At 49.0% G+C, this 26,839-nt stretch overlaps 1 protein-coding gene across 1 annotated transcript; it reads left to right on the top strand.

The window, feature by feature from the left end:
- On the top strand, window positions 1-23,968 carry JAKMIP3 (Janus kinase and microtubule interacting protein 3). Its single transcript, XM_042818302.1, has 22 exons — window positions 1-123; window positions 2,538-3,035; window positions 7,648-7,863; window positions 9,469-9,588; window positions 10,328-10,474; window positions 11,204-11,335; window positions 11,844-11,879; window positions 13,089-13,148; window positions 13,434-13,562; window positions 14,981-15,109; window positions 16,471-16,554; window positions 17,123-17,185; window positions 17,278-17,376; window positions 17,635-17,733; window positions 17,823-17,882; window positions 19,181-19,246; window positions 19,679-19,747; window positions 19,828-19,905; window positions 21,752-21,955; window positions 22,274-22,339; window positions 23,235-23,276; window positions 23,697-23,968. The coding sequence occupies exons 1-22, from the start codon at window positions 1-3 to the stop codon at window positions 23,907-23,909; spliced, it is 2,733 nt and encodes a 910-aa protein (XP_042674236.1). The 3' UTR covers window positions 23,910-23,968.
- The last annotated feature ends 2,871 nt before the right edge of the window (window positions 23,969-26,839 follow it).

Raw genomic sequence — 26,839 nt, 5'->3', positions numbered from 1 at the left:
ATGTCGAGGAGGGGCAGCAGCCGCGCCAGGCCCGACGCCTTGGCCGCCCTGCAGGCCGCCAACGAGGAGCTGCGGGCCAAGCTCACCGACATCCAGATCGAGCTCCAGCAGGAGAAGAGCAAGGTGTGCTTCCTTCCCACCCCTCTCGGCCCTCCGCCTCGCGCGCAGCCCGTTGCCGTGCCTTGGGAAACACGTGGCCAGCGGGGATCGACCCTGTGTGAAGCGAGCTGGTCCGTTCCCATCCAGCTCGGAAGCCCATCCAGCGGTTCCCCCGTGCTGCAGCACAAGGCGCCCCGCTCCCAGGCCGGAGCCGCGGCCCCGCGGCAGCCATCAGCCCTGCGTGGCCGCCGGGACGCAGCCCCGGTAGAGGCACGCAGTGCCCGCGAGCGCAGCGCTGTGCTCTGTACCAATCGGCCCCGAGATGTGACGCTGGAGGCTACGATTCTAATTTTTAAGGAAGTTGGCCAAGGCAACACACACACATACATTTCAATAGGGCGGCAACCAATAATTGCGTGGTGAAGCAGGGTCTGCAGCTTTAAGAACAAGGACGCTGCTTTCCATCCCACTGCCATCCCCTTTTTGATACATGGCTTCTCATCATAGCTTCTATTGAGTTCCTGCTACGGTTTTGAACTGAAATATCATTTGACCCTTCTGTGGTCAGGTACATTTTGTTACTTGCAATGCAGAATTCATCTCTGAAAAAGCACCTGATCAAATTCTGCTGTCTGGGGCTTCGCAGCAGTTGTCGCCAGGCTTTCTGTACCTCCCTGCGTGTGCAGACAGCTGCATTCAGGTCTGTGCCTGAGCAGCCCCATGGGATGTGGCAGGAGGGCTTCTTCAGAGACCCAGCCAGAAAGTAAAGGGCTCAGACTTCTCTGGAAGGTGCTGGCTAATTCTTAGGTGTGTATGAAACGTAATCCTGTCCATAGCTTGTATCACAGACATGTTAGTCCAGTTTCTGAGCATTTGCCTCATGTGGTGTTTGGATATTAGTGCTTAGTTCACTTGGGTTTTGTGCTTCTTGCAGAAATTTATTACACTTACATGTCAGCTAATGCTTCTCGGGCACTAAATCAGGCAAACTGAAGTCTCTGAGACCGCAAGGGATTATTAAAATATACGGATATTACCACTGAGGCTGACTTCTTGACAAAGTCTTTTCTATTGAGCTGTCAGGATTCCTTTTCTCCTATTCTCAAATTATTTTCTTCCAGTTCTCTGTAACGTTGCAGTTTTTCCTTTGCAGCCTCAGTGTTTAGTTCTATAGAGTGCTCTCATTTGGGAGACAGACTTAGACATATTCTTAGCAAGGAAGCCTTATTGTGTCACCATAGGAAGACAAACGCAGCTTCGCTAAAAAGAATTGACCTGACCTTTTTTTCCCAGTAAGTAAATAATTATAAAGTACCAAATATTCATTTCCTAATCTTGGCATTTGAACATATGCACAGACTGATCTGATAAACAACGTGGAGCAGAAAAGAGAGCAAATGGAATTGTGCTCCCTGCCCCTGAGCAAAGCTGCTCAAAGGAGGTGGTCACGTATGCAAACGCCACGAGTGCTACAGCAGATACATGCTGGAATACACTGCACTGCAACGCCTGCTGCTGTGCCAAACCTGCTCCCACTGAGGTGGATATTGTCCCCTAGGACCTGTGGCACACTGGTACCCCAGGACACCACTGGTGGCTGCTGCCAGCAGTACCAGCTCTCCCGGTGCGTGTGCAAGTGTGACCCCCCATGCACACAGCTGCATTCACTGCTACTGTGGTCAGAATTAAAGGAAAGGATCTCTGACTTAGTGCCTCATTGAAGTGCACTATTTCATAGCCACAGCACACAGAGGACCAGTTGCATTTGAAGAGTTTTATCCATTGCCACCACCAGTTTTGGTTACGTGCAGCTACACTGGCTCTGGTAGCTACATGGTGAACATTTGGTGCTTCCGTGGGAGGGGACGGATCCTATTAGGGCTGTGACAAATGTGATCCTGGTGTTACTGGTGTGCCTGGAATCACACACAGCCCTGAGACCCCCGGCTGCACTGGGGCCCCATCGAGGGCCCCATCTGATGGGGCCAGACCTGGAGTCCAGCAGCACTGCAGATGGGAAGCACAAAGAACCTTTCCCACAAATCATAAAGGCCTTCTCCTTGAGGAAAAGGGTTTCGTATTGTGCATTTTGTTCAAATGAAATGCCTCAAGAGAGGAAATTTCTCTTTTTGAAGCATACAGCATGAAGGCAGGGGGAGCAGTGAGGTCTGCTAAGGGATGGATCTGATGCCAGAGCAGCCAAGGCAGTGCCTGCTGATCCCATTGGTACCCAAAAGCTCTTCTGAAGAGGGTTCCTAAAGCACCTGAGACAAAGGACATTTGTACTCCTGCATCGGTAGCACCAGCTCTCCCAGGCACAGATGTAAAACATTAGGTCTGATACAATAATGTGATCCATATCTGTCCTAGATTATCTCAGAATTTCTGGTAATCATTTTGTTCGTAAAAATGCTGCTCTTGTTTGGTTTTCCATGCAGGTCAGCAAGTTGGAGAGAGAGAAGAATCAGGAGGTGAAGCAAATCAAAGAGCACGAGCAGCACAAAAGCACAGTGGTGGTCACAGAGCTCAAAGTCAAACTTCACGAAGAGAAAATGAAGGAGCTCCAAGCTGTTCGGGAAGCACTGCTGAGACAGCACGAGGCCGAACTGCTCAGAGTAATAAAAATCAAAGATAACGAAATCCAGAGACTCCAGGCCCTGCTGACTGCTGTGCGCGACGGGGCTCCCGACAAGGTGAAAACCGTGCTGCTGACAGAGGCCAAGGAGGAGGCCAAGAGGGGCTTCGAGGTAGAGAAAATAAAAATGCAGCAGGAAATTTCGGAACTTAAGGGGGCTAAGAAACAAGTGGAGGAGGCTCTGACTATGGTCATCCAAGCTGACAAAATTAAAGCCGCAGAGATAAGGAGCGTGTATCACCTGCACCAAGAGGAAATCACCAGGATTAAGAGGGAGTGTGAGAGGGAAATCCGCAGGCTGGTATGTGTTGCTGTCTGTCCCAGTGCTTTTACTAACGCTTTTGCTATTGATAGCGGTTCAATGAAAGTGCTGGGCTGCTTAGATGCATGAGGATGGGCAACCAAACTTTCGGAGCTTACTCCAGACCCATTTTCTGATGGCTAATAGTGATGTCCAAGTGTCTTTTTTTAAACCTGCTTGGGATGATTTTGTATGGAGCTTCTTTTTACCTCTGTCAGTGCTTATTGGTACAAACCATGTTTCAGATGTGAGGAACAGGCCTTTTGTTGCCAGCTGTGTGAGGGGAATCCCACAAAATAGCCATGCTTTTGGCCTCCTGCAGCCTTTCATCCCTTTCCCCCCGTCTCTTTCCCCACCCTTTGCTCCTCACTGACCAACTTCCATCCCTCCCCATTGCTGGTTCCTGTAAACATTCCATAACAAGCTGTATGCAATCCCAGCATGCTGTTTTCTCCCATCCTAGAGTCCTGAGCCCTGCAGCCTGGAGGTGATGACCCCACCACTCTGCAGGGTGCTCAGGAGGAATTCTCCCCTCTGCGTCCCCCCTCAGTGGCTTTCCCCCAGGGCAGACAGTGACAGTCCTCTCCGTGGACCCATCTGAGCCTTGCTGCATCTGTGTGTTTCAATCAGCTCTTCAGACCATTTGAGTTTCAGCTACGACAGATTGGATCTCAAAAGCTACACACCAACAGCTTCAGAATACAAATCCAATGGACTTGGAAGCTAGTTAGGGATGTTAGAATGTGCCATTTAAAGAAAAACAGGAGAATTCCCCATGGAAGGGAAGTTTTTGCAAGCAAACCTGGTAGCCACCTGCACTTTCTGGAGTTTGGAACAGCTCCTCCTGCACTGGCAGTTGGCTGCTTGCCTTGCCATTCTCCCACAGCCTCTGAGTGCAGCACAGCCCATCTGCAGGACTCTCCTAACCTTGCTACCATTCCCAAGAACACAGGAACAAATTGAACACCCATACTCCAATGTGGTGTATTTTGGGTTTTCTTTCAGTATTTATTTGATGCTACCATCTTTTGGGGTCTGCCATGTTTTTAAAGGTATGCAGTGTCTCAGGATAAACTCATAAATGTCTCTTCTAACCCATTCTCACTTGAGTATTAAGAAAGCTAAATCAAAGCCAACTGGACTGTCATGGTTCTATGTCACGGAGTTGACACAGACCAGCACCAGGAATAAAATGGCCCCATGTGAAGGCAAGGCAGTGTGGTCTCTCCATGGAATGCCCTGCAGCACTGCTCACCCTGTACTCTGCCACCCGCTCTCTCAGAATTCACATTGCTTCTTCCCCTCATATATTATTTTCTTTTAAGACGAGGATGTTAAAACAATTTACAACCAACTGATCTGTCAGTGCTGTTCAAATATCCTGCAGTGTAAGTAATTCTTCTCTAAACATACACTGCTGGATGCATTGATTTAATACATCACAGTGAAAGGATGGCTAATGTACATCCTAAATAAACTTAAGGCATTACAATAAAATCCACGCTAATGGCCTCTAATGTAGAAGTTATAAAATAAATATGTCCTTAGTTATGAAGAATAGAGCGACTGAATGTCATGTTTTCTAAATTGCCTTTGGAAATCAAACTTTTTTTATTCCTGCTTCAATGAATCAGATTATCTAACCATACTAATTAAATTACACGATGCCATCGCTTTACCAGGCCCTAAGTGCTTCCTGAATGACATCAAGCTCTCTCTGTTCCACTGACTTGACCACAGTTGGTTTCAATGGAGCCGCTGGCACCTCACGGGGGAGGGCCGTGATGTTCCAAGCTGGTGTGGTGCTCCGTGGAAAACTCTGTTCTTTATGAAAGGGAAGCACTTCTCAAAACCCTCAAACTATTACTGAAAACCAGTTCTCCTGGCTCAGATGCTTCCAAGACGTTAACGTAAGAGACAAGAGTCATATTGCAGACAGTAACAAGTCCATATGGCAACGTCCCTTCTGGTTTTAGTAAACTTCAATTTTTAATTTGTACATTTCAAAACAATGTAAAGCAGCAGATACATGAATTCAGATGCATTCATATGGCCTCCATCTGATGCCACCCCACTCAGGAATGCGGGTGCTTTGCAGGGCTGGATCTGACCCAGCCCATCACCATCCATAGAACCATAGAATGGCCTGGGTTGAAAAGACCCACAGTGCTCATCCAGCTCCAACCCCCTGCTGTGTGCAGGTCACCAACCAGCAGCCCAGGCTGCCCAGAGCCACATCCAGCCTGGCCTTGGATGCCTGCAGGGATGGGGCATCCACAGCCTCCTTGGGCAACCTGTTCCAGTGTCCATGTCCAGTGTCCATGTGTCAGCAGGGGCATTGCTGGGCATGCTGCTTTCCCTGGGCACGTCACAAACATTTGGCTGGAGTTCAGTCAGCCTGCAGACAGAGTCCTTCTCTGGCCAGTGTTGTCCCCTCACATTCCCTACCTGCTGGCTCTCCCCTTGCACACCCTGGCTGCTGTCTAGGACACGATGCAGGCAGGGAGGTTGTTAGGGAATGGCTCTGCTGCAAAGGGCTGCTCTCACTGACATCTCAGCTGCTGCCCATGGAGGGCTGCCTTTCTTTCATGTGCATCAAATGCAGGTGTCTGCAGAATTTGCAAAGCCCCAAGAACATCACAAGTAGAAATTTCCCAAGCAGGGAAACCGACATGTAGGTTTTAAAATCATTGTGGAAATAATGCATTTTAAAAGAGCCACAAGGCTTAAGACCAGCTAAGTGTGAAAACCATGCTAGGAACTGCACTGGAGAGCACAAGGAGAGGACAACACGTTGTGCTCCGCATGCAATTAGGTTTGCATAACTGGTCTCAGCTGTGCTCATGGCTGGCACTGCTACCAGGACCTCATCTACCCCTCCTGTTGATGTCTGTGATGCAAGGAAGAAATGTGCTGGATAACAACTGCAGTGAAATGCTTCCTTCCTTTGGTACTGCTTCCACACCATTTCACTTTAATAGTGAGATGGCAGCATCAAATTGTTTTATGTGCTTCATGAATGTGAATTTCATCCTAAGAAAGGAAATGTGGCCACTGATGCTTCCTCAGCTGTTCACCACATGTTCTTTTAGGCTTTTTTCTAAAACATAGACCACTGCTGAGGCACTGTGTTAAAAGTGCATTTTCTGCTGTATCTTTATTCCTTTTAAAGTGCTATTCGTGTAGTACCTTGACTCTGCTTTCACAAAAATAGAGATAACCACCAACATTCTATCTATTTTAAGCAAATAATCGTTTGATGGTGCATTATCTTTTCCTTTATGGATCCATATTGATTTCTATTGATCTCTTTGCTCAATGAAGCTGCAGATGCCTCCTCCCTGGAAGCATTCAAGGCCAGGCTGGATGGGGCTGTGAGCAACCCGGGCTACGGGAGGTGTCCCTGCCTGCAGCAGGGGGTTGGAACTGGATGATCTTTAGGGTCCCTTCCAACTCAAACCAACCTATGATTCTAACTGTTTAGATATTTAGCAGAAGGGCCTCTACAGATATATCTGAGTCACAGTCAGCAGATCATTGCCTTAATGGAATTCCTCAGAGCACCCATACTAATGTGCAGCTGAGCAGCTCCTGTTTTCAGCATTTTACAAAGAGAACCTGCACTTGTTCCCAGGAGGCAGGGACAACATCCTTGGAGAGATGTGTCCATGTGCTGTGCCATTCTTCCCCAAGTTTTCACACTGTTTTCCAGGTCACAGACAAAGCTATCACAAAGAGATAAACGTGTCAAATCCAGTCCTCGCATGGCAAAGCATTCTTATTTGAGCAGGCCATGTTTTAAAAGAGTCCCTTTAAACGAAATGTGTCCAGCTTCAAAACTGCTTAAAACCTCACTTGCCCAGGATGCACGTGTTGTGCCTGGAGAGCACAGGTGCTTCAGTGGGCGTGCTTTAGCAATCTCGAGCTTCCCAGATCCACTCCCTGTAAGCACAGCTGGCCACCCAGAGGTGTGTGTGTGCACTTAATGCTTCACGTTCACACACTGTGTGTATGAGCACAATGCAGCTGTGAAGGGCCTGAGGTCGTGCTGCAGCACTGCACACACCTGCAGGCAAATGCCCCAGTGCACAACTGCTTGTCCTTGGCAGCCCTGGCATCGTCCTGTCTGCACTGCCCTGAGGAGCCCAGGGCTGCCCTGCTGCGGAGATCATCAAGGAAATCACTCAAAAGGAAACTTTTGGGAAGAAAAACCTTTCGAGCATTGACAATGTTCAACTTTTAACTTCTTTCTCTCAAAGTTATTATTTTTTTTATCCCTTTTACTTTTGTTGTTCACTGAAGTGAAGGGGGGTGTTCTGAAGTGGTACTGAAACTGCGGGTTGTCTCCTAACTGCTTTAAAGAAAAACTCCTGAAAAGTTGGGGTGGTCTCTAGAAGCTGTCGGTCGGCCACACGTGCATGCACAATGCTCATGAGTTACTGAAGCAATGCTGGGTTTGTTCGTTGTCCATTTTTCCTTGCTGTTGTGTTTGCAAGAGGAGGGTTTGTCTTCATGTCCAGGGGTTGGCTCTGTGGCAATGGTTGGGCTGTAGGGCGCTTCGTACGGCCGAGCTGCTGCATGTGTGTGTGATTGTGTTCTGTTCTCCTTATAGATGGAGGAGATTAAGTTTAAAGACAGAGCAGTCTACGTGCTGGAAAGAGAGTTAGGGGTTCAAGCCGGGCATGCCCAGAGACTGCAGCTCCAAAAGGAGGCTTTAGATGAACAACTGTCCCAGATCAAAGAGTCTGACCGGCACCTGGGCAGCCCCAAGCGGGAACTTCCTTATGCAAGTGGTGCAGGAGACGCTTCAGATCATTCGGGAAGCCCCGTAAGCACTTTCACGTGGTTTCACCTAAACAAACGAACGAGCAGAATGACCAAATGACACCAAATGACAGGATCTTGATGAGTGCCCTGTGAGCAACAGCTTTCCCATAGTGACCCAGGGGAAACGGAGAGGCGTTAATTTCTCGCTCTCGTTCATTAGCTGGATGTTTAACATTTCAAACCGAACCAAATTATGGGAGAGCTTTTGCTTGTTTGTCGTTTTGTTTTCTGGTTTCCTTTGTTTGTTTTTGATACCAGGGTGAAAATTTTCCTCTCTCTCTTCTTTCCTTTCCTTACCGTACCATTCTTCTACCACCCGCCTTAATTTGACCGTCTGACACAATTCTTGCCAACAAATGATGCAAATGCTTTTCTAACCAAGCGATGTATGTGTGCTAGCTGTTGGAACTGCTGACAATGTACTGTGCAAGCAGATGAGCAAGGCTGCTTTACAGAGGGAGGCGGGTGAAGGCGCCCAGTGCACAAGCACTGGAAGCCCACGTGCTGCACTCCCTGCTCCTCCATCCTCGCGCTGCAATTGCTTTCAGTGGGCCAGAAGGTCAATTAGAAGCCTGTTAACCTCTTCTTTCCTATCTCTTTTCTACAACACAATATCCAAAACATTAAATCTTAGTCATCTTTTCACGATGTTGTTTGTTGTTTTTTTTTAATTGTAACAACAGCACCTTTCTGCTTTTGCCTTAATTTGCTAACAGCAGAAAGCTTCAGTTAACTAACCTTGTATGTCTCACATTTGCCAATTTTCTCCATTGCTGATTCTCATCAAGATTTCCTTTGCAACAGCCTTAATTTTCTCAGTAGAAGTGTAAATAGTCACACATGAGCAAAGCGATCTGTTTTGTTCTTTATCCCAAGCCTCTCCTGCACCTGTTGAATGAGGAATCATAGACCTCCAGAAAGTGCCACCGGGACTGAGGGCACTAATTTGCTTCTTTTGATTTGTGCTCAACTTCTGCCAAACATCAGAATAAGTACAGAGGAGGAAAAAATAGCACGTCACACCTGTAAATAGATGTAACTTTTCTCTGATTCTGAATGAGAGCACCTACCTGTATTTCTCTTCATTTATGAATTGATTTAAGCATTTTCACTCAGATAAACTGCTGCCCCATTTGCTTTACGAGTGACTCTACCCAATAAGGGCCACAGCTTTATGGAAGAGAGCTTATGCAATGGTATAATTGCATGGATTTTCCCCATTTGTATGTCAGTACTTCTGATACCATCTTATAACAAAGTCCTCGGAGTGGGTGACGTGTCTGAAACACTCAGTTCAACAGTGGCATACATTGGAAACACTGCCTTGTTTTTTTATGTTTTCTATTTCCAAGTTTAGCATTTTCCACCTTGTATTTGCATATACATACTTTGCATTTGCATACTTTGTTACATTTTCACTCTTGCCTTTCCATCGGTCCCATCTTGCAGCTCTCAGTGGTCAGCTCCACTAAAGCGTACCTTACACTCTTCCATCTGATAGCTTTGAAATATTTGGATTCGGGATAAAAAGGAGGCTGAGCTTTGCATAACACTGCTATTCCCTGCGCACTTAGGAGCAGTTATTTGCAGTTGATCTTTGTTTTAGGAACAGCAGTTGGATGAAAAGGATGCGCGGCGCTTCCAACTGAAAATCGCCGAGCTGAGTGCCATCATCAGGAAGCTGGAGGACCGCAATGCGCTGCTGTCGGAGGAGAGGAACGAGCTGGTGAGCCGCTGGGATGGGCACTGCGCTGCTACAGCACTGATCACACTGATTTTTGCTTATAAAACGGTGTCTTTTTTAAGAAGGAATTGGCAAGAGTTGTCAGCTCCCCTACAAAGACAGGCTGAGGGAGCTGGGCTTGTTCAGCCTGGAGAAGAGGAGGTGTGGGGTGACCTCAGTGCAGCCTGCAGTACCTAAAGGGAGCCTACAAACAGGAGGGGAAACAACTCCTGGAAAGGGCAGATAACAACAGGACAAGGGGAAATGGTTTGAGGGAGGGCAGATTGAGGTTGGATGTCAGGGGGAAGTTCTTTGCTATGAGAGTGGTGAGGTGCTGGAGCAGCTGCCCAGAGAGGCTGTGATGCCCCGTCCATCCCTGCAGGTGTTCAAGGCCAGGTTGGATGGGGCCCTGGGCAGCCTGGTCTAGCATTAAATGTGCAGGTTGGTGGCCCTGCCTGTGGCAGAGGGTTGGAGATTCATGAGGTCCCTTCCAACCCAAACCACTCAGTGATTCTGTGATTATAATTGTTTTCAATAAATACATTCCCCACATGCTATATTTGTTGCAAACCTCACAAGTGAGGAACAACCCACTCCCCAATGGGCTATACCAAGAATTTCCTGATATATTCTGCTACATATTAAGAGAAAGTACTGCTACTATAGTAGGGAAAGAAAATGATTAATTTATTTGATAATACATAATTGTTCCTGAGGTACCAATTCTCTCTTAATTTTTCAGTTAAAACGCCTCAGAGAAGCTGAAAGTCAGTACAAGCCCATCCTGGACAAAAACAAACGCCTCAGCAGGAAGAATGAAGAGCTGTCACATGCCTTACGTCGAATGGAAAATAAATTAAAATTTGTAACGCAGGAAAACATAGCAATGGTAAGTTTGGGAATGAGAGCCATCCCAGAACAGGCAACCCGTGCCCACAGGGCAACGCGACAGCAGCACCACAGCTTGTGAGGTGCTTGGGAATTCCTTCTCCTTTCTGCTGTTTGCTGTGATGCCCTGAGTGCTTTGTGGCTTCAGCTTGTTTTCTTTTGTATAACGTGCTTTATTTTGGCCTGACAGAACAATAGTTGTGAAGAAAAGGAACTGTGTGAGCTTTGTGGATGTCGATCAGATGGCTGCTCGGTCACAGAGCGCTGTTACAACACAAACACAAAGCAGTTCACTTCAGCTTTGCCTTTTGTACCACAGTCACCCCATCACCCAAGGGAGCCCACACCCACTGTGCTCTCCCTTCCCCTCCAGCATTACCTCCAGCACTGCTGGCAGCCACGAGCAACAGCTGTTGGTGGTGACACTCATAGATGCCATCACCACGGGGCCAACCTCAGCCCCTCATCATCCCAGAGCACAGCAACCCGGGCTGCTGCAGGTGCACACGAGTGCACAGCACAGCAGGCAGAGCTGGTGGCCACAGCCCCCTGAGTGCCTTCTCCAGCAGGAGAATGGCCTGGGATGTGGGCAGAACCGCAGAACCAAGGGGCAGCTGTGAGCACAGCTGCTAGATGAGTGCATTAATAGCTGGGAACGGGAAAGGCTGAATGCAGCTCTTCAGCAAAGCCTCTGGATCGTTTCCTCTTTTGCCACATGGGTTTCTTTCAGAGGCAAAGAGCAGGAGCAATGCGGAGACCGAGCTCCTTAAATGACCTCGACCACAGCCAGGAAGAAAGAGAAGTGGATCTGCTGAGACTACAAATCATCGAACAGCAGAATATCATTGATGAGCTCTCTAAGGTAAGGTGGAACAGTGCCCCACAGACAGGAGGCCATCTGAGGACACACAGAGGAGGGGAAGCCCAAGGGAGGGCACAGCAGCAGAGGGAGCACAGCTGGTGTCTGTGATCAGCAGTCACTGACCTGAATCTAGGTTATATGTGGGACAGCATCTGGACAGAATCCTTCATCCCATGTAGTGCTTGCACAGCACGACCACTGCAGTGCTCCCAGCACACACACGCCAGCGGCCGGATCCTGCACCAGCAAAGCAAACTGCCCAGACTCCTTCAGCCAGAGCAGCACCGGGCCTGGGGGCAACTGCTGCATGAACAAGGGGCGCATTCTGCAGCACTGTGCTCTGGTTTTCTCTTCTTTGCTAACTTGTGCTCAGTCTTTGAAAAGAGCAGATGAAAGTGTTTCACATACTGTGACCAGACCACTCCTCAAGAAAAGTGTGTTTGTTTTATTTGTGGGTTATTTCTTGTATCCACTTTTACTGAAGTTATTTCATTCTTTTTTTTGTTAGACCCTGGAAACTGCCGGCTATGTGAAGAGTGTCATGGTACGTGAGAGGCTAACTTTACCCTCATCTTTTTACATATTTTAAATGCAGGTCATGAAAAGCACACAAGAGACACTTATTGTCACTTTCCTCCCTTTCTGGACAGCAAAGTAACTCAGTGTCTGTTCCAGTGCCGTTGCCACTGAAGGCCCTACCAGCAGTTGTTCTTTGTATAACAATGCAGTGCCAGTGTGGAGCAGAGCTCTGCTGAGAGAGGAAAGCTTTCCCCTGTCCCAAGGACACCACAGATGGCAGCAGGGCTGGCTCGTCCCAGTGGCACAGCACATGGTGCCCATCTGTGGGACAGCTCTGCCACATCACTGGGGTGTTTTTGGAAGGATATCCCAGCCTTGCCTCATCGTACCCACAGCAGCTCCCCTACAGGGCCCTGCACAACTCATCCCTTGGCTCTTGGTGCTGAAGATTTCATTAAGTTTAGCCACCAATATGCACCAAACATCTGTACCATTTTGCTTTCCATTGCTAAGTGTGCAGCAAGCTTATGTTGCCAAGCAAAAAACAAGTGTTTGATTTTTCTCTGTCACTGCGGATAATGCAGGAGTGTCCCAGCATAAGCACACCCTCCAGCAAAGGGCTGAGGTGAGGCAGTGGGAGAGCATCCTTGTAGGAATTCACTGGCTCTTCAGCTCCAGAGTTTGCATGGATGTGCCATCCAGAATAACAATAATAAAGTAATCAGCACAATAAAAAATTAATAGCACTCTATGAAGAGAGGCATAATTACCAGCAAAGAGAAAAATTGGCTGGCAGCAGAACAGGCTCAGCCCCTTCATCAGAGTCTCTGAGAGCTGCACATCCTTGGGGAATGCAGGCGGGTTTGGCTTGGGCTTGCTGTTAATGTTGTTGGCTTTGGATGTGCTTGTTGCAAACAGCCTCAGAATTCTGTGCAATCTGGGCGATGACATGCATGCGTGGCACAGAGCAGTCAGAGGGCTGGGCTCTGTTTTTGTCCCAGCACAGAGCCTCACTGCATGGAGCAGGGTGCAGAGCGGTGCCTGTGCTGTCCTGCGTTTGTTTTGCTATTTGGATTTTCATGACCACGAAGAGCATTTGACAGTTGTTTACTGTAAACTCAGAAGACATTGGAGCAAAATTAAAACCAGTCCAGCACTGCCGTCTTAGGTTGCCTCGTGACTATGAAAACTGCAGTGGTTAACTTAATTAACTGCTCTGTATCTGCTGTTCCAGGAACGTGATAAGCTGTTAAGGTATAGGAAGCAAAGGAAAAAAATGACAAGAATTCCTAAGGTAAAAGAAAAAAGCAAAAAAAAAAAACAAGCTGGTTTGTGATGGGCACGGTGGGCAGAGCGGCTGTGAGGGCTGGGGGAGGAACGGGGTGTGAGTGCAGGGCCAAAGCAGGCTGCCCCCATGGCACGGCTTGGGGGCAGGGCTGGGGGTGGTGTCCAACGGGGCGTGCGCACAAACCCCACAAGCTGCAGGGTAGGAGAGAGTTCCTACAGCCCTCCCAAGCCAGGCCCAGCGGCTGAGTGCGGGGCACGGCGCGAGGACACGCTGACACCTCTCTCTGGCCAGAAGCCGGTGGTGGAGACGTTTTTCGGCTACGATGAAGAAGCCTCCTTGGAGTCTGATGGTTCCTCTATCTCATATCAAACGGATCGGACGGACCAGACCCCGTGCACCCCTGATGATGACCTGGAAGAGGTATTCACGGAGCTGCGTGGTGTGTTTTGGGCGTTGAACCTGCTGTTGCTGTGCAGTGGAACCCTTGGTCTGTCCACCTCTGGTCGGCTCTGACCACAGCATTACAGACTGGTGCTGATGTCACACTGGGTGTGATGGGTAATGTTTCTGGGTCTCAGGTTTTTGGTAACTTCACAGCTTTTAGCCTAACTGGAAATACTGTTATCCTAAAGACACTGGGTCCAGAGTGGGTCTGGAGAGGGGAGGTCCCAGGTGCCCTGAGGAAGGCCTGCTCCCGTGGCTCTCCTGCACTCAACATGCACCCTGCTTCTCCTCTGTCATCCGGAGCTTGGCATGAGTGCAGCCATGAGCAGTATGACCCTGCTGCCCTGGGTTCTGCAGCCAGCACGGTGCTGGGGAAGAGCTGGCTCCCTGCAATGCTCTGAGGATATGGTGTTTCTGGGACTCTGAGTGTGTCTAATGGAGGGAAAGGATTGTTTCCAGCATTCTGCACCTCTTCCCTACAGATGCACTCCCTGGTGTATGCCAGCCCTGTTCCTCAGCTTAACAAGAGCCTTGTAATGAACACCACTTGCTAACAGTGACAGTAGCCATTGCAGGCTATGATAGCTGCAGTTTCTCTTCTGTCACTTTGTTTCATAGGTTGTAATAAGATCTCTTGGTTCTGAAAGGGAACTTAAACAATGATATTTCTACCCTAAAAGATACACAAGTGGTTGCCAGGTGCGAGCTGCACTGCAGGAGGCTGAATCTATTTTTTGGAACCTATTTGTTTTTCACTCTTCTATTGCCATTTCCCCCCATGCAGACAGCTCTGAGCTTCTGCATGCACCCACAGTGTCATTTCATCTCATGTAGAGTGAAATATTGTGGTCAGCCTGACATGGAAGCACGCAGTGCTGGATGTGGTAAGGAGGGGAAAGAAGACGAAAGGTGCTCTTCCTGTTGATGTCACCATTTCTGCAGCTGGTATCTCCAGATTCCTGTTTTAATAATTGAGATGTTAGGTGTGAGTCAATCTGCAGACTGGAAACCTATTCGTGATGCAAGAAAGCTTGGTTTCACCTTCACGTGTGATGGCTTTGCCTGGTAAAGTAATATAGGGTCACCCAGTTACTAGTGTATGACTCAGACAGAAGTCTTCATCTTCTCAAGGAGAAGGAGATTCTCTCTGTTTCTTTTATATAATTGTATATTTTATCTTAGTAAGGTGTATGCGGGAGGTGATTACTGGACAGAAGAGCAATAGTGTGAGCACACAAACAAGGTCTTCAGTGCTGCACTTCCCAAATTGCATTCTAATAGTAGTGACTTCAGCACTTCTAGAGAAGTGCTTCCAGAGAAAGCAATTATCCACTCATCTGTTATTATTACTGTTATTATTTTAACTTATTACCTCTTGTTTTGAACAATTTCAGGGCATGGCCAAAGAAGAGACAGAACTGCGGTTCCGGCAGCTGACGATGGAGTACCAGGCTCTGCAGCGCGCTTACGCCCTATTGCAGGAACAGGTCGGAGGAACATTGGATGCAGAGCGAGAAGTTAAGGTCTAAATGGCTTATATTACATGCACTAAAGGGCTGTTGTTGTGTGCACCGTGCTGTTGTACCTCTTCACACTGCAGCTGTCAGCTGCCCTCTGGCACCTGGCTGGGCTGTGGGATTGGGGATCCCATGGGGGGGTCCCATCCCCATTCCCACCCCACTCCCTCCCTCCTGCCCAGCCCACTACAGCCTGCGCTGCTTGCCGAGGTGAATTCCTTCTGCTGTTTTCACCTCGTGATCAGATTAAGAGAAATTCAGCCAGATTTTTAATGGGAAATCCTTAAAATTAAGCTCTCTTTCTATAAAAGTCCACTATGGTTGACCTTAAATGCATGATGCCTGTTATTCAGTTCCTCTGGATTCTAATTATTTGATTCTTCATAATATGGATTATAGCCCCAAAATTCATCTTCTTAATGAGGTTTCCAAGTGCCCTGTGCAGCTCTGCCTGTCTGCCTGGCTCACATGGCCACGCAGCTTCATCGCCTCTAGTGGCATTTCCTTACCTGATGTCTTATCAGATGTAAGACGTTCTGGTCATGAGGAATCTGCTCTGTGCTACAAGGACACAGTGTGTCGTGTAGCTGCTGGGGCACAGAGTGCAAGGGAGAACACAGCCAGTAAGGGTGCTCTCAGCTGGCAGTCTGAAGCCTAAGAGAAAGATGCAGGCATAGCGATCAAAAAAGGATCATTTTCATTTGCAAACGACAGGATAAAGAGCAGATAAATGGTTTGAGAAAAGAAAACATTCTATAAACATAGCATTTGATGAATAAAACAGCTACTGACAGTTCCATGTGCTCTCCCTCAAAAATGCAGGGAGGCGTTGGATATTTAAGAAGGAAGCTATGAGCGTGGGTGAGAATGGCATACCGTGCAGTAGGAGCAGAAGGAAGGGCACTGAGTGCACAGGGAGCAGTGCGTGCTGTCAGTGTGTCCCTGCTCACACAGTGTGCTCTCTGCTGAGTCCCACATCACTCCTTGCACTGGTTTTCATGGCGAGACGAATGCATGCATTGCCTGCTGGTGTCACCCCCCTCGTTGTGGAGCACAGAGGGCTGCCAGCTGCACCTCCTGTGGTCGGCTGTAAGAAGCCATGTGTCCTGTCCCGTTCTTGTACCTACCACCAGAATGTTCATCTAAAATCTTAAAATTGTCGTGCCATCTTGTAGGCTTCGTTTCACAGTGAGTGACCAATGCTGCGTGCTTAGCCCCGAATTTACCCTGCCATAGAGCTGTTAAAATTATTTGTGAAAAGGATTTGATGTTTTAAGCATTTTCCGTACCTGTGTTAGCTTTCGGCTTTTAGGGAAAGTTGTATTTACTTATTTATTTCTGTGGTGTTTTTCCCTCCTCTCCTACAGACACGTGAGCAGCTCCAAGCAGAGATACACCGATCCCAGGCTCAGATAGAGGACCTGGAAAAGGCCCTGGCGGAGCAGGGGCAGGTAATGCCCTCAGCCCCTGCCCCATCCCAGGGGCAGCTGCAGTGCAGGGTGGGCAGGGGAGTGCGAGGGAAGGATGGCCATTCTCTAACGAAACGCTTGGTCTGCATGCATTACAGTAAGCTTCCATCGCCAGCTTTCCTTGTAGCTCGGTAAGAGTTTGCTATGCTGAAGGAGGGAAAAGGTGGGGAAGCTGTCAGAGCTGGGGGTGGGAGGCAGTGCCCAGTGCAGGCTGCTGGCTGCCTGCCTCATGTCCACCAACATGACTTGCATCCACGTGACCAAAATTTAACAGGAACTGGGTGGTGAGACATAGCCCTCTGAAGGCAAACATTTTTTAACCTTAGTTCTTTTTGGTCATTAGAGTTTTTAAATTCCATTTGTACTCTCCAGACTTTCTCAAATAAGATGGATGAGTTGCTCTGCTGCATCACAGGCAAACAACAGAGTTGCAATTTCCTATGCAGCATCATTCCTCTCTGTATGTGTGACTTAATGAACGACGTGCTGCTGTGCTTGTGCCAAACACTGATGGTTTTCACCCATACTATCAACCATTTGTGTTTCCCAGGACATGAAGTGGATTGAGGAGAAGCAAGCACTGTACAGAAGGAACCAAGAACTTGTGGAAAAGGTGCCCAGCACTTCTACTGGTGTTATTCAAATAACATCTATTGCTTATGGAATGCAGAAAATGGTACCAAGGCGTATTGCTTTCTTGTACAGATCAAACAAATGGAAGCAGAGGAGGCTCGCCTGAAGCACGATGTGCAGGACGTCAAAGACCAGAACGAGCTCCTGGAGTTCAGGATCCTGGAGCTGGAGGTGAGCTCGTGCCGCAGGGCTGTGCTGCTGCCCCACACTGCGTGTCACTGGGGCTGGGGCACCACAGCTGGGCCCGTCCCGACTGCCTTGTTGTGAGACACAGCACTCAGTGAAGGTGCTGACGAGAGGAAAAGTACCCCAGGTTACTTCCAGCACCGCCGCCGTGCCCGTGGCAGAGCTGCTCTGCCAGCTGCTGGAGGCAATCCTGGTGCATGTAACAACAACAGCAGTGCAGTAATCAGAAAATGCTTCTTTCAGGAGAGAGAAAGAAGATCGCCTGCTATCAACTTCCACCACGTTCCCTTCACGGAGGGGAAAAGCCCTCTCCAGGTTTACTGCGAGGCAGAAGGTGTCACAGTAAGGATCCCCACGTCTGGCTCTCCTTTCTCTAAATCAAATCCGACACTCTGTTCTGACTCCTGCTTTTTCCATTCCTCTCTTGTTAGGACATAGTAGTGGCAGAGCTGATGAAAAAATTGGACATTTTAGGGGATAACGCCGTAAGTGTATGTTCCTTTAATATATTGTGCATGCTTTGGTATGCGTTGTCCTCACGTTTATTGTAGCAAAGCTGCTTGGGTTGCAATGGCCAAAGCTGTCTGCAGAGCGGGCGCTGAGCTGCACGCTATGTGCTCCCCAGCTTGTCAAGGCTTTTGTTGAGTGCCTTCTTGCAAATGCTGCACAGGACCTCGATACCACAGTATTGCTTCTAAATTGCCAATGAATGGTTTAGAAAATACTTGGGAATTTTGGATTTTCGTGCTTCTGTTTTTTTTTTTTCTCGACGCTGCTCACACACGTTTTGTTCTCTGCATTTGCTTTACATTTCCATTAACTGCTGTGTGTTTTAGTTTTGTCCAATGCCAAAAACGTTTAAATGGAAGCAGGATGTTACGCAACAAGTTACAACAGCAGTAGGAGAAGAAGAAACAAATAGTAAGAAGTTTGAAAGTGTTTCACCTGTATCAAGTCGGAGTGATTGCGCACATACACATCTTGTGTGCACCCACACACCTGTGTAGCAGAGACACTGCAGCTGCAGGTGGGTGTCCCTGTGCATGGGGCACATGGAGCAGTCAGAACAGCACCTCTCACTGCTCAGACCCTCCATCTGCCCCTCCAGACAGCCCTGAAGCTAGGAGATAGCAGAGCAATCAGAAGATACTGAAGTAATTAGCAATATTTACTGCTGCTGCAGTTAAGGATGCTTGTATTGGCAGAAGCGTGACAAATCCTAAAATCCTTGGGGTGTGGAGAATAAAAGCATGCGCATAAACCCAAGCATCAGTGAATGAGGCTGGCCCTGGGAAAGGCAGAAAGATGAGCCCTTGTTCATGTCAGGCCATGCGGGACTGGAAGTGGTGATGGCAGGTCAGTCCTACGCCCAGGGCTCACCTCCCACCCTGCTGCTCCAGCCTTGTGCCCGCAGTCACACCTGTTGTGCATGCAAGGAAAGGCCAAGGACTGCACCTCTCCTCTAACAGCACGTCCCACGAGGCTCAGTTCTGTGTGGTGCAGCTGCTTTTATTCCCTGCTGGACAAAAACAAGATCTGGTGTCTGCATCTTCTTTCTTAATGCCAGAGTTTTAGAAGAACTCCCCACCTGTGTGATCACCATTCAGCATTAGTAGTTAATTACAGCTGTTCCTACAGCAACGCTGCGTTACAATGCTATTTTTATTTGCCTTGGTTTATTGTTGCTCGAATGATTTAATTTCGTATTTATCTCACACAGCAGTGGCCCAGTGCTGGGTTACATGCCAGGCGCCGGGACTTGTTGTAATTCTGCTCTGATCTTGTGCAGAACCTGACCAACGAGGAGCAAGTGGTTGTCATACAAGCAAGGACAGTTCTCACATTGGCTGAAAAGGTAACGGCTGCGGAGCCCCACGATGAGCCCTGGTGCTCAGAGCAGCTGCTGGAGGTGCTGGGGATGAACCAGAGGGTGTTCACCAAAGGCCATGATTCCCTATAGGGCTACCTGAATGGGCTCTTGTCAGAATAGAGAGAAAATTCGAGCCATGTGCACAAACTGTTTGGTTTAAAAAGCTATTTAATTAGGGAAATGTTGGAGGGCAAATGGCAAACTTGGAACTAATGTTTTTTTTCCATCACAAATTCTTATAAAAGTGAAGGTGTCACAGTAGGTTCCATCCTTCCCTTGTCAATCAGTGAAGCTAACTGCATGTTTGCAGTGCAAAGATGCACTCTGAATTTCCAGTGAGGGCTGACTGCTGCCTGTGGCCCTGTGTCCCAGCAGCCCCCAGCCTCTGCCTCAGCCCTGCTCTCTTTGTGTGCACAGTGGCTCCAGCAGATTGAGGTGACTGAGTCCGCACTGCAGCAGAAGATGCTGGATCTGGAGAATGAAAAGGTATGGGAATGGGGAGGGGGGGAACTGCAGGAAGGCAGGGAGGGCAGGCACAGCACTGACTGCACCTCCCTGTGCACCAGGAGCTGTTCAGCAAGCAGAAGGGCTACCTGGATGAGGAGCTGGACTTCAGGAAGCAGTCCTTGGACCAGGCGCACAAGGTGAGGACCGGGCAGTGCCAGAGGGACCCATTTCCCCCCTGTAAGGTTGTGCTGTGCTGTCTCCAGAAATGCCCTCTGCTTCTGCCACTGCTGCTCATGGAGTGACCCAAGGACTGCATGGCTGGAATGCTAAGCAAATCCTCTGTGCCCTGGTCTCATAGTGAGCTCCTTGGGGATGGTGGTCCTTGGGTGTGCGTGGTCCCTGCAGGTTTAGGACCTAAATGTAAAGTTATTAAACACAGATTTAAATTTAGCAGAGGCTGTAGTTAATGATAGTGCTTTTCTTTATGAAAGAGAGATTTTTGCCTAGACTTTCTCTTAGATCTTAGATTATGGTCTCTGCCACCAAAATACCTGGAGATATTATGGGATTCTGCACACTTGAAACGAAACTGCTGTTAGGTGAGGTTCATTGCACGCACTAATGGATCCTATGCCATTTCAACCACCTCCTCAGCCCGCAGCCATTCTACTTCCTCCAGTGAAAGTACTTGTGTAGTCATAATATAGGCATAAATGCACACCTTGACCTATAGATTTAGCCTATTCTTTTGGTTTCCCTTAAATCCTGAGGACAGTTATGCTTCCTGAGAAGCAATGGGTTTTTACACCTCTTTTTTGGGAACCCATAATCTGCTCAGATGTCAAACCACTTGGGAGAGCTTTCAGTACACTTTTCAGTGCTGTGTGGATGACTTAAGCCTGGTTTGGCAAAATGCTCAGCTTGGTGCTCTTTGTCTGCCACTGGAGCAGAAGGAAGGAGCATAATGAAGTGAGCCTTCGTCCGTGCAGAACTGGCTGAGGATTATCTGCACTTCCCCACATTCTCAGGCAGCGCAGTGAGTTTCTGCACACGCACAAATGCGGGCTGAAAGCAGCCAGGAAGCTTTGTTCTTCCCTGAAATTCCAACGGTAAAAGCCATTCTGATTTGTGTAACTTGTCTCACATCCATGTTCCCTTTGTGCTGCCCAAGACGAGCTGCTGCTAATCTCCCCTGCAGCCACAGCCAAGCCGATTACCAGCCTGAACCGCCACACTTTTTGCACGGCTTTCACTCCCTTGATTGCTGCTGAGGATTTTGTTCCAAGAAACGCTTTGTCACACAGATACAACTGCCCCGAAGACACTGAATTTCTCAGTTCTTCCCATTTTATTCGCAACTCAATTTAAGCAGAGAGGTATAACGGTGTTTAAGCAAGGTGTGGAGCCCAACGTGTTCCCAGCAGTGGGGTTTTGTTAGGGCAGCTATGGTCAGCCCGCTTGCTGGGGTTATTGCTACAAGTGGAAGGAGAACCTTCTTGTATATCCCACCATCCTTGCAGCGACGCAGCAGCTACTGCTGCTCTCACCCATGTCTGCAGCTCCAAAGTGCAATTCCTTGTTTTCTTGTAAATACGAGTGTTACTCCGTCCCGACTCTGCTAAGTCATAATAAAAAAGCAGCAACAGCCACCTCAGATGGAGCAAATTGCTCGTTTTGAATTCAGCTGAGTTATCACAGCAGACATCTCTGACATTTTCAATCAGCCCAGAGGTTCCCACCACACTACTTCGTCTTTTCCCTTTCCGCAACCGTCCGCCAACTCCGTGAAAGCAGGAGCTGAGCCCCAAGGTTTGGGTGGCACACGGGGGGACCGGGGCCCTCCCAGCAGCCACTCAGCCCACAGCCCTGCAGCACGGGGCTCCCAGCGCCCTGCCTGTGGCTGAGCTCTGTGCTGCCCTGTGCAGGATGCTGCCCCCAGCCCTCCCCTTGTCGTACAGAGGAAGGACGACCAGTTCCCCGCTGAACCCTCCCACCACCCGTGACCACGTTGAGCTGACAGCCGTATATATTATTTTTGATTAGCAAATTCTGGAATTAGAAGCCATGCTCTATGATGCCCTGCAGCAAGAAGCTGGAGCCAAAATTTCCGAACTTCTTTCAGAAGAGGAGAAAGAGAAACTGAAGAGCGCGGTAGAGCAGTGGAAGCGCCAGGTGATGAGCGAGCTGCGGGAGAGGGACGCCCAAATCCTGCGCGAGCGCATGGAGCTCGTCCAGCACGCCCAGCAGGTATGTGCTGCAGTGGGCAGGCAGCACTCATCGCAGGGGCACGCTGAGATCCATGCCACCCCTGCAGGGCCGCGCCGGGGTCCCTGGTGTTGGAGCCAGGTTTGGTTTGCCTCAGAGCATCCCTTGAAATGGCAGCCTGGCTTTTGTGGGTTTGTCGTGCGTGGTGCTGCACTAACAGAGGACTCGTCTATGGCTTAAAACACGCATTTGTTTTTTAGAAGAGATATGTGCGAGTCACATCCCTGAAAATAATACATCTTCTGGGTACGTTTGTGTTCGGTTGGTTAATATATTCTTCTTAAATTTCAAATTGAACAGAGAATTAAAGAGCTAGAAGAAAGAATTGAAGGCCAAAAAAGACAAATAAAAGAGTTAGAGGAAAAGGTAAGAGAATGCAGATGAAGCAGCTGATACATGATGTGTGCATGTCTGTATCTTCATTCCATCTTTGCTAAGAAAATAATCTTACAAAAAGTGATGCTGTGCATAAATTACCTTCTCGCAGTTCTCTCCCTATGCCCAAAGCTCCCACCTGAATCTCACACAGAAGCAGCTCCCACGTGCCCGGCGCCACTTCTCCTCCTACAGCTTCAATTTTGGCCAAACCATAACTCACATTCTGCCCTAACGTGACCCTCATGTGAAACATCTATTCCTTGAGCAATTGCCAAGAGGGAACTTGCAGAATCACAGAACTGTAGAATCATAGAATTTTAGAATCATTTGAGCTGGAAAGGACCTGTAAGGTCCAGCCCCCCTGCAATGCACAGGGACACCCACAGCTCCATCAGTGCTCAGAGCCCATTCCCTGCCCTGGGCTGTCTGCAGGGACCACCCCCTCTCTGGGCAGCCCACGCAGTGCCTCACTTCCCACTTCTTTCTTATACCCAGTCTAAGTCTCCCCTTACCGCAGGCACAATAGTTGTTGAGCTGAACTCTTGCCCAAAATCAAGCTCCAGCCTTAGCAGTGCATACTTCTGGAGTATCAGAAGATCTCAGCTGCTGCTCTCCCTGCCTGCCTGCCCCAGGCTGCAGCTGGGCCGTGTTTCCCCATGCCCCAAGGGATGCAGGTAACTGCCTGAGCTGAGCAGAGCTGGCTCTGGGGGTCACCCTGCAGTCGGTATTGCTTCCCAACACAAAGATTTGTTGCACTGTCTGTAACCATGGCTTATTCTCAGCTAAACACACTGTAAAATCTCACTCTCTTTCTTCTCTTCCATTTTTTCCTCTTTTCCCTCCCCTTTTCAGTTTTTATTTTTGTTTTTATTTTTCTCTCTAGCTTTCATTCTTTGGTCATAGCCCTCCAGGCCAAATGCAGAAGGTAAGCACTCGGATTGCTTGGGTCCCCTCCTCTTCCCACGTGGCACAGAGCCCACCAGTGCTGCACAGCCTGCCCCGGCTGTGTCCATGCACTCTCTAGAGCTGCCCACACCTTAAATTAACGTGTGCCCGAAGTGTTGCTGGGATTACCCATTATCTCATGAAAACAGGAGAAAAAAGGCCAACCCATTTGTGCCTGGAGAGGTGGCAGAGATTGCCACGTTGGCCATGAGCAGCTTTGGAAGGAACGGTCTCTGTTACTCACGGAAGTCAATGGGATACGACACAAATGCTTTTTTACTTGTTGTGCAATTCAAACAGATATATGCAAATATGAACCTTACAGAATTTTTGTGCGTGTTATTTAGGAATGGATTTTCTTTTCTTTGATCCATGTTTTAATGTATTTTTCTTGTTTCAGCCTACTGATGAAGCTGGAATTGCTTCTACTGTTACTAAGTGGAAGATGGCATTGGTTGCCAAGACAGAGAAAGAGACATTGCAATGTCAAGAAAGCCAAATATATATTGTATTTTGCTGCTGGAGATGGAGGAGCGAACCCTATGATCCTTTCAGACTGAAGATGAACCAGGCTGTGTGGGAACTTCTGCACAGGCGGGGTCTGCACCGCTGAAACCTCTGTCCATGCATTTTCAAAAGCTGGCACTAAGCTGACAAAGAAGAAAGCCAAAAAGCCCTGCCTCTGCTAACAGTTATGGGCTTCTCCCAAGCCTGTCTCTGCTGCTTGGAATAACTCAGCTTTACCTAAGGAGCAGTATACTAATTCAGATACACTGAATATATTTTAGTTCCCTGCTAAGCAGGTAGAGAATTGCTTCTCTGTGGAAGTGACTATGTCCCGTTTTATATGTCAGTCATTTATATTTGTGATTCATAGTTATTTACAAATCTGTCTTGAAAGAAATTTATAGAGGGAGCTCCAGGTGAATAACTCCTGAAAAGATAAACGTGAGCTACGAGAGTGCGCTGTGTTCCAGGCATTTCATCACAGCACAGGGTCTGCCCAAATTGCTGACTGCCCCACCAGGCCAGGATTAGGGGAAAACGTGAAGCTCTGTTTGAACCCTTCAGGAAATGAAACTGTACTTGGCTGTGAGCTGTCAGTAGGCCATGCTGCGCAGCACGATGACAAAACTGGCATGCTAATTTGGAGCTTGCTATTCCTGAATGATGCTAACAGGCCCAACACTGTCCATTAAAACGTTCAACTTGAGAAAGAACCTGAAAACACACCATCCCTGATCCCAATGTGGGAGGTGGCACGAGGAGCGCAGGCACGGATATGCAGAGCATGTGCCCGAGGCCGGGCTCGGAGCCAGGAGAGGGAATCTTGGATAGCAACAGGTGAGGAGGAAGAACCCCAGGGGAGTCCCACCAGTACTTCGCCACATGGGAACTGGAGCCAGGTGTGTAAATCCGGACCTGCTGGTGGATGACAGGAGCCGCCTGCTGTTCCTGGAGCCCCAGCCTGCAGGGAGCAGCGCTGCCCACCGCTGGGAGCACCGGGAGGAACGCGAAGCCAGGGAGCTCCGACAGGTAAGGCAGGAGATTCCTAAAAGCTGATTTATTATATAATTACATGTATGACTTCCTTCGTAACTGCGTGGCGGTCGGTCTGGCTCCCTCAACCTATTTGTGATAATAACGCAGAGAAGAAATGGAATAGTCCACGGTCTTTATGTAAATGACTTGTTTGTTTGTCTTACTTTAGTCCATAATTTCGACACCGAATTTCAGTATGAGCACAGCTGTTTCGTTGTTGGGCTTTTATTTTTTCCAAATCAGTGCTCACTCCCAAAAGCAGAGTCCATCAGGATCAGCTGGAACGTGTCAGCCCTGAAGGAGCCGCAAGCCGCCGCCGTGCCGCTCCGCAGCGCTCCCTCCCGCCCAGCCTGCCGACACACGGCGCAGGGCTGCGGCTGGAAATTACCGATCTGAAACGGGGCCGCCCCCAACCCTCCTGCACAGAGCTCCGCCGCGCCGCAAGGGGGCGCTGCAGCACAGAGAGCGGCTGCGGGGCGGCAGAGCCCGCTACTTCCGGGGCTGCTCTTCACTGACTTCCGGCCGGCGGGGCGGCGATGGCGGCGCTGCGAGCTGCCAGCGCTAGGGGGCGGCAGCGCCGCCGGGGCTCGTTGTTCTCGGACCCGTAGAAGCGTTTAAGCGCCCCCAGAGCCGTTATTTTTGTCCCGTTGATCTCGCTTAATAAAGAGAAGTTAAAAAGAGAAGCCCCGTCCCTCGGGAGCAGCGCAGCACACGCTGCTGTCGGGGTTCCCAGAACAATTCCCTGCTGCCCTCGGGCTGCCGCACAGCTCTCAGGAGCCGGCCCTGATGTCAAAGTGCGCTGCGGAGCGGAGCAGATAACGCAGAGCGACGGAGGCGGTTCCTGTGTCTGCCCTCAGAGGGAGACACCCCTCGTGGGGCAGGATCGCACTCAGGCAGCAATCCAGATTCACGTCTGCAAAGGTTTCCTACTGATAATACAAGATAGCAATGTATTTACTATTCTAATTAAACTTAGGTATTGGAAATGTTAGGTGTTGGCAGAGCTCAGCCTGCGAGGTGGGCGCCGTTGCCATTCAGCACACGGGGCATGCAGGACGCCCTGCAGAGCACGGGGAGCTGCCTCCTCCTGACCCCCGTGAGCAGCAGTGGGCCGCCCTCGGGCTCACGGTGCACAGTAATCCCAGGCAGTGACACAGCTCTACCCTCCTGTTTCTTCTTCAGCAGCACGAATTTGCTTTAGGAGTGGATGTACCATTTTTAACGGAGAATATTCAGCGTTCTTTCCTACTGCAGGCAGGAGAGCAATTAGAAACGCCAAATCGAGATCTTCAGCACCTGATCTTTTTATCTCCCCATGGCACCTCTGGGCGCCTTCACACCTGCCCAGCAGTGAAGCTGGAGAGCAGAGTTCTGCTGCCAGCTGTCCCGTCGGGTCACCTCCTTTTACACCACTGCTGGATCACAGAATCACAGAATGGCCCGGGTTGGAAGGGACCTCAAGGATCATGAATCTCCAAGCCCCCCACCACAGGCAGGGCCACCAACCTCCACGTTTCATAGCAGCCCAGGCTGCCCAGAGCCCCATCCAATGGCCTTGAACACCTCCAGGGATGGACGGGGCATCCACAGCCTCTCTGGGCAGCTGCTCCAGCACCTCACCGCTCTCATAGCAAAGAACTTCCCCCTGACATCCAACATAAATCTTCCCTCCCTCAACTTCAAACCATTTCCCCTCGTCCTGCAGTCATCAACCCTTTCAAAGAATTGATTCCCCTCCCCTCTGTAGGCTCCCCTTAGGTTGCAGTGAGGTCACCCCACGGCCTTATGTCCATGCTTCTGTCCAGGATCTGTCCATGCTATCCTGTTCCTTTGGTAGATAATTACTTTTCTCTAAATCACTTTATTTATTGGCGGTGTAATCATGCTGCACTTTTTATTGGTGTGCTTCAGTTATCAGAAGAGATTTTTTTTAAGGTCAGCAGCACATTTTTGCAGAAACGATCCACAGGAGAGATGATGAGCTGCTAGAGCTTAAATTTT

This window comes from Centrocercus urophasianus, unplaced genomic scaffold, assembly GCF_019232065.1.
Source record: "Centrocercus urophasianus isolate 14NV4802_14NV808 unplaced genomic scaffold, USGS_Curo_1.0 seq_17, whole genome shotgun sequence".
Classification (NCBI taxonomy): domain Eukaryota; kingdom Metazoa; phylum Chordata; class Aves; order Galliformes; family Phasianidae; genus Centrocercus; species Centrocercus urophasianus.
This window is presented reverse-complemented; position numbering and strand designations above follow the sequence as displayed.

What these genes read in the sequence shown, in the direction of transcription:
- JAKMIP3 (XM_042818302.1), top strand. Translation starts at nt 1, where the DNA reads ATGTCGAGGAGGGGCAGCAGCCGCGCCAGGCCCGACGCCTTGGCCGCC. An exon ending in ATGCAGAGCGAGAAGTTAAG is followed by an intron (nt 15,110 to 16,470) that starts GTCTAAATGGCT and finishes CCTCTCCTACAG; the next exon opens with ACACGTGAGCAGCTCCAAGC. An exon ending in TAGGGGATAACGCCGTAAGT is followed by an intron (nt 17,883 to 19,180) that starts GTATGTTCCTTT and finishes GATCTTGTGCAG; the next exon opens with AACCTGACCAACGAGGAGCA.